This window comes from Dasypus novemcinctus, chromosome X, assembly GCF_030445035.2.
Source record: "Dasypus novemcinctus isolate mDasNov1 chromosome X, mDasNov1.1.hap2, whole genome shotgun sequence".
NCBI classification, from domain to species: domain Eukaryota; kingdom Metazoa; phylum Chordata; class Mammalia; order Cingulata; family Dasypodidae; genus Dasypus; species Dasypus novemcinctus.
Genome location: NC_080704.1, coordinates 36,817,695 through 36,832,042, shown reverse-complemented (window position 1 = coordinate 36,832,042; position 14,348 = coordinate 36,817,695). Strand labels below are relative to the sequence as shown.

The following is a 14,348-nucleotide window of genomic DNA, read 5'->3' as shown; positions in this document are numbered from 1 at the left end:
TAAAAAAAAAAAAAAAAAAAAGCTAGTGCAAATACCTATGTATATTCTTGATTGGTAAATCCAATCACAAGTCATCTTAGAAAGATACAGATTGATAAAATCCAAATATTTAAAGCTAAAGAGGACCTTATAAATCATCTACTATATCCCTAATTTGATTGCATGTGTAAGTGCCTTGGGAGCAATTACCCAGGTTATATCATAAGAGAAAATTCTGGAGAAATAAGACATGGCATGTGTAAGCTATCATGTAACATTTGGAGCAGAGTTGAAATGAGCATTAAGGCATCCACAATTCAGGTCCATGCCTATAAAGCTATTTCAAGATTCTCTGTATTGTTGAATTCCTTGAGGAAAAAAAAACCCTGAAATTGAGAACTGTCATTTCTAACAATCATTTGCCACTATGTTGAAATTTTTTTAAAGTAAAAGACTTTGCTAGCCTCAGGGCCATGAAAATTCTCTCTTAGCAAAGTCTCCCTAATTTTCCAATATGATTAAAATTCAAATTATGTCACCTTACTTGTGAACAAAATGAAAATATGTTCTGTATAAGTCTTACCATTTGATACCTTAAGCCAATTAACAAAACCTGACAGCTGGTCTAGAATTTGAGGTAAAATTCCCCTGCTGACTCAGGCAGTGAATAAGAATTTAATGTTCATTAAAATATGTCACAATCTGAGACCCAAAACAGGTACCATCTGTCACAGGTTCCTAATACATAACTAGGTATAGATGCAGTGTGCTAAAATTCTCTTTTATTTACAATCAGTGTAATTTGTTTTGAAATAATATTACTAATAACCCATGGAGTTTTCTTCTACTTTTCTTTGGCAGTGAGAAGCGGGACCTCTGGTATGTCATTTCCTCCAAATCTGTGGTTTTATCTATAATTTGCAGGTGTTTTTTTATGGTCAAAACTGACTTTTTATTTGGTGTAAAGAATCAAGTGTAAAGGAGAAAAGGTGAATTATAAGGCTTACAGAATCACTATCATTAAAGGGCCCACGTAGAGAAGAAATCTGTTAATGGGAAAGTACGCTGCTGGTGTTTATATTGTTGGTGATTGCCAGGGAAGGACAAACTCAGGGAAACATGGTGTACAGGGGCTATAGGAATACTGTAGAAGTAACACTCTTGAGTGGCTCTGGAATCCAATGGTGGTAACTGAGTGCTTACAAGAACCCAAGTCCCTGCTGAAAGTACCCTTTTCCCGAGAGTTGCTGTCTTGCCTTCTACTCGTGTGTTCATTCTTAAAGAATTCACCCAAATAGGATCACTCATTCTCAAAGTGTCATGTCCAGAAAAGCAACCTCAGCATCACCTGAGAGCCTGTTAGAAATGGTAATTCTTAGACACCAACCCAGACTTACTATCTCAGTAATTCTGGATATGGGGCCCTGTAATTTGTGTTTTAACAAGCTTTCCAGGTGATTCTCATTTCACTAAAATGTGAGAACCCCTGCAATGTATTAATGTAAGTACAACAACAGGTGGTGAGAATACATTGTGGTAGTTCTTACATATAGATAAGTAACTACAGACAGATAGAAAAGGTACAGAATTCAGTTTTGCCATGTAAGAGGAATTGTCTTGGCATTTCTCTCTGGAGCATACTGCTGAGAATATGTTCGTAGTTTCCTGGGTCTTTTGAAAATCTACATTCTTTTTTAAATTTTAATCAGTTTATGTCCTTGACTAAGTAGGATTTGTCTATACCATCTTCTTGAGCAGTTTCTACTACTGGCTCAATCTGAACTATTGACTATGGATTCCAGCTTACCATGGAAATAGGTGCCTGGCTTCTATTAAGCATGTAGATAGATATAGATATATATGCATGTGTCTATACAAACACACACATATTCTAGTTGTCTTTTGTCTTACAAAAGATTTCTTGAGCTTTTCTTTGCATCATGAGTTTCTAGAGTTCTGTGGAGCTCTGGCATTAAAGGACCTTGTGGTGACTTCTTAATATGCAAATAGTTATCTTTTTATACTCTAATTATCTGAAACAATTAAACCATAGTTACTAAATATGTACACATAAGATCCAAGTATAAGAGGGTAGACATTCAAGAATGGACAATAGAAGATGATTTATTACTATGCACCAAAGTATCTGACACTGAAATGGATTTCCTGACTTTTCCCTTTTGCTAGAAGGCTAGAAGGGCCCTTCATGAAAAGGGAGATTATGCAGAAAAAGACAGGGAGAAGGGAGTGAGAGAGAAAGAGAGATTGAGCAGGTGAGACAAGGAAGAGAGGAGAAAGAAGGAGAGATCCATCAGTCCCAGAAAAAACAAGGAAAACAAATTGAGGATGAATGACTAATCTGCTGTTGCTATTTAAAAATACATATTTCTAGAATTTACCAGATAGATGTTTTGGTTAGTATATTGTGTTTTATCATATAGATTTATGCAAGAATATATTATAATTCAATAATTACACAATTTCTTTATAATAATGCTGTTTTTATTTTACCTTGATTGTAGTTTTCTCATAGTATTTTTAATAACAACTTTCAAGTTTATTTTGTAATGCTCTACAAATGGAGTCTTAGTTTCATTTGCCACTAAATCTCTCTGGGTATCCAATCACTTTAAAGGTCATCTAAGACCTTTAAACCTGATCATGTAGCACCAAGATGCACAAACATTTCCTAATGCGATTCTTTTCTCCAAATATAATCCTCAGGCTCCCATTCTGAAATGTTTTCAAATCATTATACATGTAGCTTAAATAATGGTTATACCCTTTAGCTTGCCACATATGGATATTTAAAATAGTTGCTTAAGGCTTAAGAAAGTAAGCCAAAGAGGAGGACTGTACATGCATCTTTATGTTTTTAAGTTACATATTTATTATTGTAATAACTTTTTCTGAAAAGGACTTGAGGTGGCTTAGGGCAAAAAAATGCAGGCAAAAAGTTAATAAAGGAAAAAAGAAAAATGAGACCCTGAAAGGAGTGAAAGGAATACACTCTGACTCCAAAGGCTATTGCAGTTGTCATAGTTGAAATTCAAATTTGGCTTTCAGCTTTAAACAGGAAGCATAAACTGCCATTTTAATACTAGTCCAAATATGACATAAATTTAATGGAAAACTAACATGCAAATTAATCAGTTAAAGTCAATATGCAGGGAAGCGGTTGTGGCTCAACTGATAGAGCATCCGCCTACCATATGGGAGATCCAGGGTTCAGTACCTAGGGCTTCCTGACCCGTGTGGTGAGCTGGCCTATGCTCATTGCTGCCATGCACAAGGAGTGCCGTGCCATGCAGTGGTGTCTCCCACATAAGGGTGCTCCACATGCAAGGAGTGCACCCCACGAGGAAAGCCGCCCCGAGTGAAAAAAGTGCAGCCCACCCAGGAGTGGCACCAGACACATGGAGAGCTGATGCAGCAAGATGACACAACAAAAAAAGCGACACAGTTTCCTGGTGCTGCATGACAAGAATGCAAGTGGACACAGAAGAACACACAGTGAATGGATACAGAGAACAGACAACAGGGGTGGGGGGTAGGGGAGAGAAATAAATAAAATAAATTTTTTAAAAAGCAACATACAAAACCTGTTACTGAATTTCTACACTGAGTTTTGTTTTGATATGAATGAGATATATATGAGTTCATATTTGATCTCTCGCATTCTTTCAAACTGGGAAAAATTAGTGAAAAGTTAATTATTGAGGACAAAAATTAGAAATGAACTTCAAAATTTGCTTTTCCCCCTAAAAATAGCATGGCATAAGATGGCAATACAAAGTACTCTAAGTGAAGCAGATTTTGAATAAAGGACAGAACTAATATGAAGGAAACACCAGAGCATTCTGTAGTCCAGAGCTGTCAATGCAGGTGGCATGACAAAATGAGCTCTATAAAGTGTCCTTTGCAATGGGATATGTTGACTTCTCTGTATCAGTGACACTTCAGTTTGTAAGCAATTGCTGCATCTGTTTTGTGACAATTTCTTTGCTTTATGTAACATTGTTTTAAAATAAATTTTCATGTGTTTTGGAAAGACAGGTATCACAGTTTAGTTTATGTCCACTCTACTTGGTACTGCCAGGTTTTAAAGGGGCTGTAAAGCAACTTTCTATTTTCTTTCCTCTTCTATGTTTGCAAGTTAAGTCAGGGACTATCATTTGGGGCCTGGAAACTGGAGTTCTCAAAATGCAGAGTGACCTTAAAGGTTAATGTGGACTGATAAGCCGCCCTGATCTACTGATTTCACAAAAGCTACTTTATTTATTCATTGCCTATCAGCCAGAGGGATATATACTCCCCATAGTGCACAGAAATTTTTGAAATACGAAAGGTATAAAAATTACTTCATGCAACATGTATTTAGAAAACATGCAACCTGATTCCAAGGATTTGTATCATACTCAATGACTTAGTTCTATTACTAAACGTGCTTTTATATTAGTATTAGGAAATAATTACTCAAATAGCCAAATATTAATTGAATAACAAATGCTAAAAAAATTAAAAGTAAACTGCATAACAAGGTTTTTATCTCCAGATAGTGAACAGAATATGAAAACTGTGGCAATATATATATAATTATGGTTCTGTGTAAATAATCATATTTGCAAAGGCCCTTTTGTCAGGCTTCTTGGGAAGGTTATTAGGATTATAATTTTCTACTGATATTTTTATGGACTTGATCCTTTGTAGGCAAAATAGCAATATTTTTGCATCTGTACATAAGCAGATTGAGCTGTTTGATAAAATGTAAAATTGACCTAGTCTGTGATCTTCCTTATTTTAACAGGTTTTAAAAAGAGATCTAGAAATGAAAAAAAAGACCATGGACAAGCTCTGTTCACTCAACCAAGATCTTCTTTTGACCCTGAAAAATAAATCAGTAGCCGAAAAGATGGAAGCATGGCTGGAAAAGTTTGCCCAGCGTTGGGATAATTTAGTCCAAAAACTGGAAAAGAGTACAGCACAGGTTAGTGATAACAATTCACTATCCCAGACATTTTTGAACCCTGAATTGAGAGAACAATACAAAAGATGTCTCTGGATTAGTCATTGCCCAGTATTCAGTTGAGTAAAATCCTGGCTCTCTTGCCTGTCCTGATATTGGAGAAAGGGGGAGAGGTGGAGAAATGAGTACAAATTGGCTGCCCTTGTTACTGCCCTAATGTACTCTCTTCCAGTTCATGAATATGAGGAACTGAGTGACCTAGAGCCATTGGACTAAATGGTAGGGAACTATGACATAGATTACTAGAACTCTGAGGGCCGTTAGTCAACCCCCTCATTTTATACGTGAGAAAACTGAAATTCCAGGAGGTAAAGTAAATTTTGCAAGGAGAACTAGCAACAGGAGCAGGGTAGGGCCCAGATCCTTTGGTATCAGTGATAGCTTCTTCCCATTAGAACAAGAAGAATGTAATCATTTGATGTGTCTTAATTACACGAACACAAATGGGTTTTGCAGATCAGGAAAAACAAATTTAAGTTACATTTGTAGTGACATGTTATAGTTTTATATTAAGAATTAAAAATATATTTTAATTTACAGAAAATGGGGTGTTTGAAAAGCAGAAACTTTTATTTTCTGACATTGTTAGATGCTAGGGCAATGGTTAGTCATTCAAAACATTGGCATTATGTATAATAGTATTTAACATAATCTTCCTCATCATTTTGCATTACACGGGTTAATTTTAATAATGGGTCACAAGGCATAGCAAAATGTACCCTGCACAAATCTCTCTTTAAGGAAATTCAACATGTTAATACAAACACCACATTCTTCTGGTTTTTTTGAGACTTGATATTGATAAGTAACACTTAGTAAATGTTTGTTGAAAGATGAGAAAATGAAGTTTGAAGTATTGCTTCCAGAAATACAATTTAAGAAAATATGATCAGCCAGCATCAATGGTTTTATATCACCAATCTTTCTTTTAAAATCCAAATTAATGTTTAAAATTTGGAATTCATGTTTAAAATTCCCCATACCATCATTAGACAATATAAGATAAAATCTTCATTTGTTTTCTGTTCCATATTAATCGATCTAATGGCGATTTTACTACTGGATCATGATTTCTCTTATTATAGATGATCTGACCTTGGCTACTTTTGCAATAACATTGAATCTATGTAATACATGGGTGAGGCATTAGAAAATTTGATGCTTTTTGACTCTACAGTGTATTATTTCTGTTTATGTTTCCTTTGGTTTCATAAATTATTGCTGCATAAAATGGTCATTTATCATGTTATGAAGGATTGGTATTATTTGATAAAGAAAAATGTTTTGAGATATATCCCTTTTAAGGGCTATATTTATGGAGGTGTAACATAACTGTAGGTTATAGTCTCGTTCACTTGCATAATATGCATTGGCTTTCAAACTTGAATCGGCCTAATAATCACTTGGCTAGCTGATTAAAATGCAGATTCCTAGACCTGTGCTCTGAAACCTCCACTGGGTAGGTCAGGGGAGGGACACAGTATAATCTGCATTGTTACCAAGCCTTTTATATAGTCTGTAGACCATATTTAATGGAGCACTGAATGAGAAACATAATGACATTTGTGCCAATCATTATATTCTGGCTTTCCACAGTCTTGCCTGAGATTGAAAGAGCATCCAGGAATAGTGTTTAATATGCTCATTCCACTGGAATGGAACCACATTTTGAAGAATTGTACAACATGTTGAAATGTTACTGACTTGATTATTCTAGTTGGTGAAAAAGCAATAAAAACCTAATATTTAATGGCCTAAAAGATATGAAACCACCACTTAGGGTACCTTACTTACTCTCTTATATTTAAACTTTTTTTTATCTTTAATAAAACAACATTACATTTGATTTATGTAGTTCTTTATAAAATCATGCCCAACACACATTACAGCATGCATCTGCTCTGCTTGCTCACTGGGATGTGATGAGGATAAAATAAAGCCATGGACATGAAAGCATTTTGAGAGAAAAAGATGCTCTTGATATGCAAGGCATGCTGTTTAGTGAATCCGGAGGGCTTTTTGTGGTTCACCATGACTTCTTTTTATTTTTATTTTTATTTTCAAACGGTTACACACTCCTATACCAGACCTGCAGCAGATAATTGACTTACAGTAAGCAAGTTCTTTCTAGAACACTTTGAGTCTTTCTAAGCCCTTGTCTCAGTTTTCCCTCATTGGCTTTTCCCCAAAATGCACCATCATAGCCTCAATGTAAATCTCTTCTAGGGTCTTGGACTCTAAAGAAGATATAAATGGAGCTACCTAGAGAAAGAGGAATTAAAAGAAGATAAAGATAGCGAAGAAAGATAGTGAGCTATAACTGAAAGAAGCAATTGATTTTATTTCCTGAATGTTGAATTGAGCTTGATTAAAATTACATAAAGAAACTGATGAATAAAGCAGATTTATTGTTATTGTAATCTTTTAACTGAGTGACTTATAACACTGATAAAAAATTTTAAATTAAAAAAATTACATAAGAATTCTAAGAATGTTCAGGGTAAAAATGTGATTTTAAAGAACAAAGCTCACTTGTATGCGTATTTTCCAACATGTTTGGAAGGAAAAACCTCAACCTCTTTAATGCCTACTTATCTGATACAGTCTATCTTTAACAAATCTTTTAAATTACTGATATTAAGAATGAGCCAAGTTCTTGTAATATATAAAATCCATCATTATGAGCTAGGGTATAGGAATTGTGATTGAGATGACAAGGCATCTGATTGTGCTCATAGAAAGAACGTTGTGCCCACGAGTTTGGCTGCTATTCAGGTCAAAGCTTTGAGGGATTTTGACTTTATGAAGCAGTTGCATGTGAAGAAATGGAAGTCTGGAAAAAAAAAAAAAACAGCTGTGAGAACTACTCTCTTGCATTTCAAAGTTAGGTTTGGCTTGAGTCATACCAGGAAACAAGCTGAGGATGTTTAAGTTGATGGGATGGCAGCTAAGAAAATAGAAATACTTCTGGTTTTCAAATGTTAGAAAGAATAGTAATCCTTGCTATGTGGATAATTATGAGAAAATAGCAAATTACATATACCCTAGATTGATTTCTTTAAAAACTCAAATGACCCTGTATCTTCCTCACATTTGTTTATAAATGTATGGGTTGAAATTTACACAGTGTTTTTTCTAAATGCCATAACCCTGTTGATAAACATATTTGTCTTCAATATAATGATGAAGTAAGATGCTAAGAAATTTCATGATTATTAATACTTTAAAATTAAATATAAGTGAAGTAAATGTATCTATGTCATCAGAAACAAGGAAAAATCTACAACTCATAAGGCATATAGAGGTTCAAAGATCCCATTCTCATTTCGTGAAAATTTTGCTATATTTCTAATGAGCATTTTTGCAATGTTCTCAAATATGAACACAAACAGCTTACTGTTAAAGATAAAATCAGTATATTCAGAACTTCCTCTTCCTTGAACATGTCAGTTCATGTTCATGGTATGTATCTGTTTCTGTATTCAAGGATACCAAAGAGAGAGAAAGCAATTATTGTGTATGTATCTATTCTATATTGTTTATGTCCTGCTGCAAGTTTGAAAACTCTGGTAGACATATGGAGAAGGTAAAATGTGGTTGAACATTATAAGACTGGGTTTTTTTTCATTATACTAGAGATGCATATAGATGCAAAAGTATTAAAATGAACCTTTATTTGTCATTTTTTCCTGAGTCCTTTCTCATTCTTAGAGAGCCATTCTTTTACTCTTCATAAAATATTTAGCATGCACGTTCTGAATGTACCCATTCTCAAATTTTGAAAGCAGGCCTATTGCTACATGAGATATAGTTACAGTTGGTTTGCTTCTGTTTTTTGTCAATAATTTTAGTTATAAATAGTCTAAGACCTTTCTGTTGACAACTCTTTTCATTAGTTCTTGAAACTGCTGTCAATTAAAAAAAAAAGTGGTTTTATAAAACCTTGAATTAAAAAAATATCCCTCACTTATTTCAGGTTTCGATCATATTTAAATTCATAAATTAACCACATTGAATTTTAGAGCATCATTTGGTTAATTGCTCACACTAAAGGTTTTACTAGAAAATTTTTAAATTACAGCTCAAATAACTTTGGATATTAACTGTATCCTTTTGCTACCTCCAAATAAAATAGATATTTGAAAATGGGCCATGTATATCAGTGTAATCAATTTTATATTGCCAATTCTTTGTCGACGACCACATAAAATATTGTGAGCACTGAAAATTTAAGAGACTAAGACTAAGTTTAACCATTGGAATCGCTCTTTCTTTGTTTATAAAATGAGACATTTAGGCTAGGAAGACCTCTACTGTGTCCTCCCAGTTCTAAATGTCTATGATATATTTCTCTTTGCTTGAGAAATTATGTAAACTCTTGAGTAATTAGTGCAGCAATCCCAACTTTATCTGCTGTATCTTAACCTCAGCAGCAGCTGAAAGATAATGATGAAAATAAAATTCTCTTCCTTTTCAAAGACTGACTTCTGAAATAAATACATTTCACACATCATGAGTATGTAATTAAAATACCTTAAAGATAAAATACTCAGCACTGATACAAATTTTTTGTATCATATATTATCCAATGACAATGAATGAAATAACACATAAAGAAAAGTTCAAGCTCTTTTTCTAAGTGTATAATTGATAATCTGAGTCCTTTGTTTTAAAAATAAATGGCCATTTCATTACTTCATGTCAGACAGTAGGTAAAGAAAAGTTAGATGGATCAGAAAAAAGTAAATCTTACTGCCTCTTGAATTTTTGCATGTGCAGTTACTTCATATGGTTGCTCAAATTCTGTTTAATATAAATCAAAAAGCCAACATGCACCATTTCTTTCTGACACATTTTATGCTAGAGAGATTCTGAAATGAGAGACAAAAATACAGATAATTTAAAAGGCAGTTTTATAGAAAAAATGTCCTTAATTATCACGGAATATTTTATTTCAAAGAGAATGACTGCTATATGATGCCTTCTGAATTGTTAACTTGAGTTGTACTCATGACTCCAGTGTCAGTACTTATTCAAGAAGTTATGTGGCCTTATTTGAGTATCACAACTAGACAGGAATTAATATTAAAATTTAGTTACCACGGATAGCCAGCAAGATGGCAGCGGAGTAAGGTGCTCCTAGAATCAGCTCCTGCTACAAGGGCAGTTAGTAAATACCCAGAGCTCTCTGGAGCTAGCTGAAGCACCTGTTTGGGGGCTCCAGGAGGCCAGAAGAGCATCCTGCAACATCCTTGAAGGAATGGAAGGAGGAGGCTGCCCGTCTGCAGAGAAGACTTGTAAGTAGAGCGAGCCACACCCTGGAGTCCAGTGCCCATCCTCCACTGGAGGCACAAGCCACCTCGAGAGCTATTCCATGGCTGGAATTGAAAGCTCCACTTCCCAAAAATAGGGAAGGAGAAGACGGTTGGCTGCAGATTTTAGCTACTGGATGGCTAAGGAATAACCCTAGGAACAGCTAGGGTGTCAAACTATCCAAGTCAGAAAGAGGCCAGTGACCGCTATTTTGACTCGACCCCCAGTGTGAGGGGAAGCCAGGACCTAAAATCACAGTGATGGTAGGAAGTGGTTTCTTTCACCCAGATGGGCCTGCAGCCCTAGACTAGGCTTCAGCCCCACCTCTGGCAGGGAAGAGGCTGGCTAGCTTAGCACAAGTCTATCCAGATAACTGTGGGTACCTTTCACTGGCACAAACTGAATAATTGGAAGTCTACCAGGGCAACTGCGGTCATATAGGACCTCCAGTGCATAGATAGCTGCCCACACCTGCAGCTCCATCCATGACCCAGGCAGGAGAGAAAGGGGCGTGAAGCTTCATCAGTCTCTCTGGGCAACTACAGTCTAGACCTGCCCAACTTGGATTATTTAACACAACTGTGACTCTGTCCCTGCCTCTGGCAAAGGAGAACGTTGGGAGAAGCTTCATCAATCCCTGGGGCAATGAGGGCAGCTTGAGCCTCCACAGCTTACAGCACCATCTACATGCTTGGTTCCTATTGCATAACCAGCAAGGGAGAAAGGGCAGCAAGCCTTTAACTACAGAGAAAAACTGCACCCAGAATACTCTAGTAAGCCTTATCCCAAGACACCAACAAAAAATTGCAAACCACACCAAGAAACAGGAAGATATGGCCCAGTTAAAGGAACAAGATGAGCCTCTAGATGACATAAAGGAGTTGAGACAACTAATCATAGATATTCAAACAAATCTTAATAAATTCAATGAGATGGCTAAAAAGAGTAAGGATATTAAGAAGGCACTGGATGAGCACAAAGAAGAATTTGAAAGCATACATTAAAAAATAGCAGATCTTACCTCACATATATATTTTTAATGTAACATTATTACAAAGTCAATAAAAAAAAATTAAATTATAAAAAAAAAAAAAAAAAAAAAAAAAAAAATAGCAGATCTTATGGGAATGAAAGGTGTAATAAATGAAATTTTTAAAATATTGGAATCATATAATAGCAGTTTTGAGGAGGCAGAAGAAAAGATTGGTGAGCTTGAAGAAATGGCCTCTGAAAGTGAACATACAAAAGAAGAAATGAAGAAAAGAATGGAAAAAATTGTATGAGGTCTCAGAGAATGACAAGAGACATGCAAACATACATGTCACGGGTGTCCCAGAAGAAAGAGAGAAGGGAAAAGGGGCAGGACTATAATTAGTAGTAAGATTTTGACAATATTCTTTCATAATTTGTAACAAAAGACTCACAGCAATGCAAGGTTTTGTTGGAGGCTTGATGTATGGGACCCCTGTATGATGTTATGCATTTTTGCTTTGTAAGTTCACAACTTTTACTATACACTTAATTGCTTATGTATGTTCATATATAAATGATATAAAGATAGTAATAGGGAAGGTTAGGGGAAAATACTTTGTTTAGTAGTAATATTTTAAAAATGCTCTTTGATCATTAGTTAAAAAGGTTTAACAACAATGTAAGGTGTTGGTGGCAGGGTGAGTTATGAGAGTCCTGCATGATGTTTTATATGTTTGTTTTGTAAGTTCACAACTATTACTATACACTTACTGCTTATGTATGTTGTGTGTTGGTGATATATTTCAATAAGTTAATTAAAATTTAGTTATCAAGTTATTCATTCTCATTAGTCCTCATTTTACGCTACACTTAGTTATGGTAATCCCTCTGCATGCTTTCATGAGGTAAAGCATTTTGCAACCTTGTGATTAATAACACAGCTTCCTTTGTGAGCACGGGGTCTTTCACCCCAGGTTTCTCCCAAAGTTCAGCATGTTATTCCTTTCCATTGCTCAGAGATGTAAATACACCAGCAGATTTTTGCACCTTGTTCTACCTTGCCTGTGGAGATAGTTTTAAGCCTGGCTACCAGTTGTAAGCTAAATTGTTAACTGTGATCGTTCAATAGGTTTTAAACTGTAGAAGTGCAATACCTCAATTCCTGTTTAAAAAAAATCAGTGCTCCATCTAAGTTTATTTATGTACAAACTGTGATCCACAGTTAATAACCTGATTGATTTTGTCTGGATTTAATTACAGATTATCTTTCTATATAAAGATTGTCATAGATTGTTGTGTATTTTTAATCTTCTGAAAATGTGTAGGTATGTGTGTGCATACAAACACATAAATGCACAATTATACACCACTTAAAGGAAAATTGCCATTCAGAAATCTGAACAAATGTAGGAACAAGTGAGCATAGCTACATGGCTGAAGGAACAATCAGACTTGGAATAATATCTCTGTTTGGCTATTTACAAGTTGTATTAGCCTGAGCATTTTACCTTTCATCTATAAAATGGGACTATTAATACTTACCTCTTTCAATGCGGATCAGCAGAATATCCATGTCTACATAAAATACCATGACTTTAAAATGCTGTTTGACCTAAAGTAAGGGGGAAATGGAAAGGAGAAATGAGTTTATATGACTACGAGTTTCTAAAAAAGAGTCTGGAGGCTGGCAGAAGGTTTGCCCTCATGCACAACTGAGCAGAGTCAGAGAGACAGATAAAGCAGATACAACCCCCAGATATTGGTTCCTTTGAGGGCTAAAGAGACCCATGGGAGTTATGGTCATGGCCGATGGGGTTAACTACCAGGGCAGATGGCCCCTCTTTGGAAATGGTGTTTATGTGTGATGAATCTGGACTCATATGGGATCTCCCTTCATAAGACTTTCATGCTAATGTGCTGGAGGTGCAGTTAATGTTGGGGTTTAAGATATATTTAGGGGATTTGAATCTCTGGACTGACAATGTGATAGCCAGATCCTGAGCCTCAACAGACTCCAGCACCTACAATCTGATTTATTGGACTTACCACACTCAGCTAAGATGGAGTTGAAGAAGGACAACCACCACACCATGGAGCCTAGAGTGATTACAACTGAAAATGGGAGGATTGCATCCAGCATCCAGGTGTAATCTGAGCCTCCTCTTGACATAGAGGTGCAATGGACACAACCAATCCAATGTCCACATAGAAGAGGTGGCATTGGATTGGGAAAAGTGGACATAATGGACAAAGGGTATGGGGAAAGGCAGGAAGAGATGAGAGGTGGAGGCGTCTTCGGGACATGGAGCTGCCCTGGATGGTGCTTCAGAGGTAATCACCGGACATTGTAAATCCTCACAGGGCCCACTTGATGGAATAGAGGAGAGTATGGGCCATGATGTGAACCAATGTATATGAGGTGCAGAGGTGCCCAAAGATGTACTTACCAAATCCAATGGATGTGTCATGATGATGGGAACGAGTGTTGTTGGGGGGGGGGGAGAGGGGGGGTGGGGGGGTGGGGTTGAATGGGACCTCACATATATATTTTTAATGTAATATTATTACAAAGTCAATAAAAAATTAAAAAATTAAAAAAAAAATACTTACCTCTTAGGGCCATTGTGAAATAATAACCTAACCACTACCACTTATTAAGCTTTTACAATAGAGCAGCTACTATGCTGAGTATTTTAAATAAGATAATGAATGAAAAATACTTAGCAAAATGCCTGGAACATGCAAAGTACTCTGTAATTGGTAGGAATTATTGCAAATATTAGTATTTTAGTGATAATAAAAATGGAAAATAAAATAAATTAGTTAACTCTTCATAAAGCTCTTTTAGTAAGTTTCTTTAAATGTTCAAATAACAGAAGATCTCAAAGGCAAGAAATAGAATTTTCTAACCCCGTTATCACAGACAACTTACAAAGGCAAGGGTATTTAAATAACTAAATGGAAAATTAAAAGCTGCAATTAAGAATATTGGCTAAAAAAATAAAAGAAAAATAATAACAACAACAAAGTGAATTTAAAATGTAAGATCAAGTAGAAA

The 14,348-nt window shown here is 35.6% G+C and overlaps 1 protein-coding gene across 3 annotated transcripts in view; it reads left to right on the top strand.

The window, feature by feature from the left end:
• The window catches only part of DMD (dystrophin), a 2,676,723-nt gene that overhangs the window by 1,123,289 nt on the left and 1,539,086 nt on the right, over window positions 1-14,348 (top strand). For all 3 annotated transcript variants that reach the window (XM_058291720.2, XM_023592525.3, XM_058291721.2), the window contains one exon: window positions 4,787-4,966. In XM_058291720.2, the coding sequence (XP_058147703.1) occupies window positions 4,787-4,966 (180 nt within the window). The remainder of the gene's footprint in view (window positions 1-4,786; window positions 4,967-14,348) is intronic.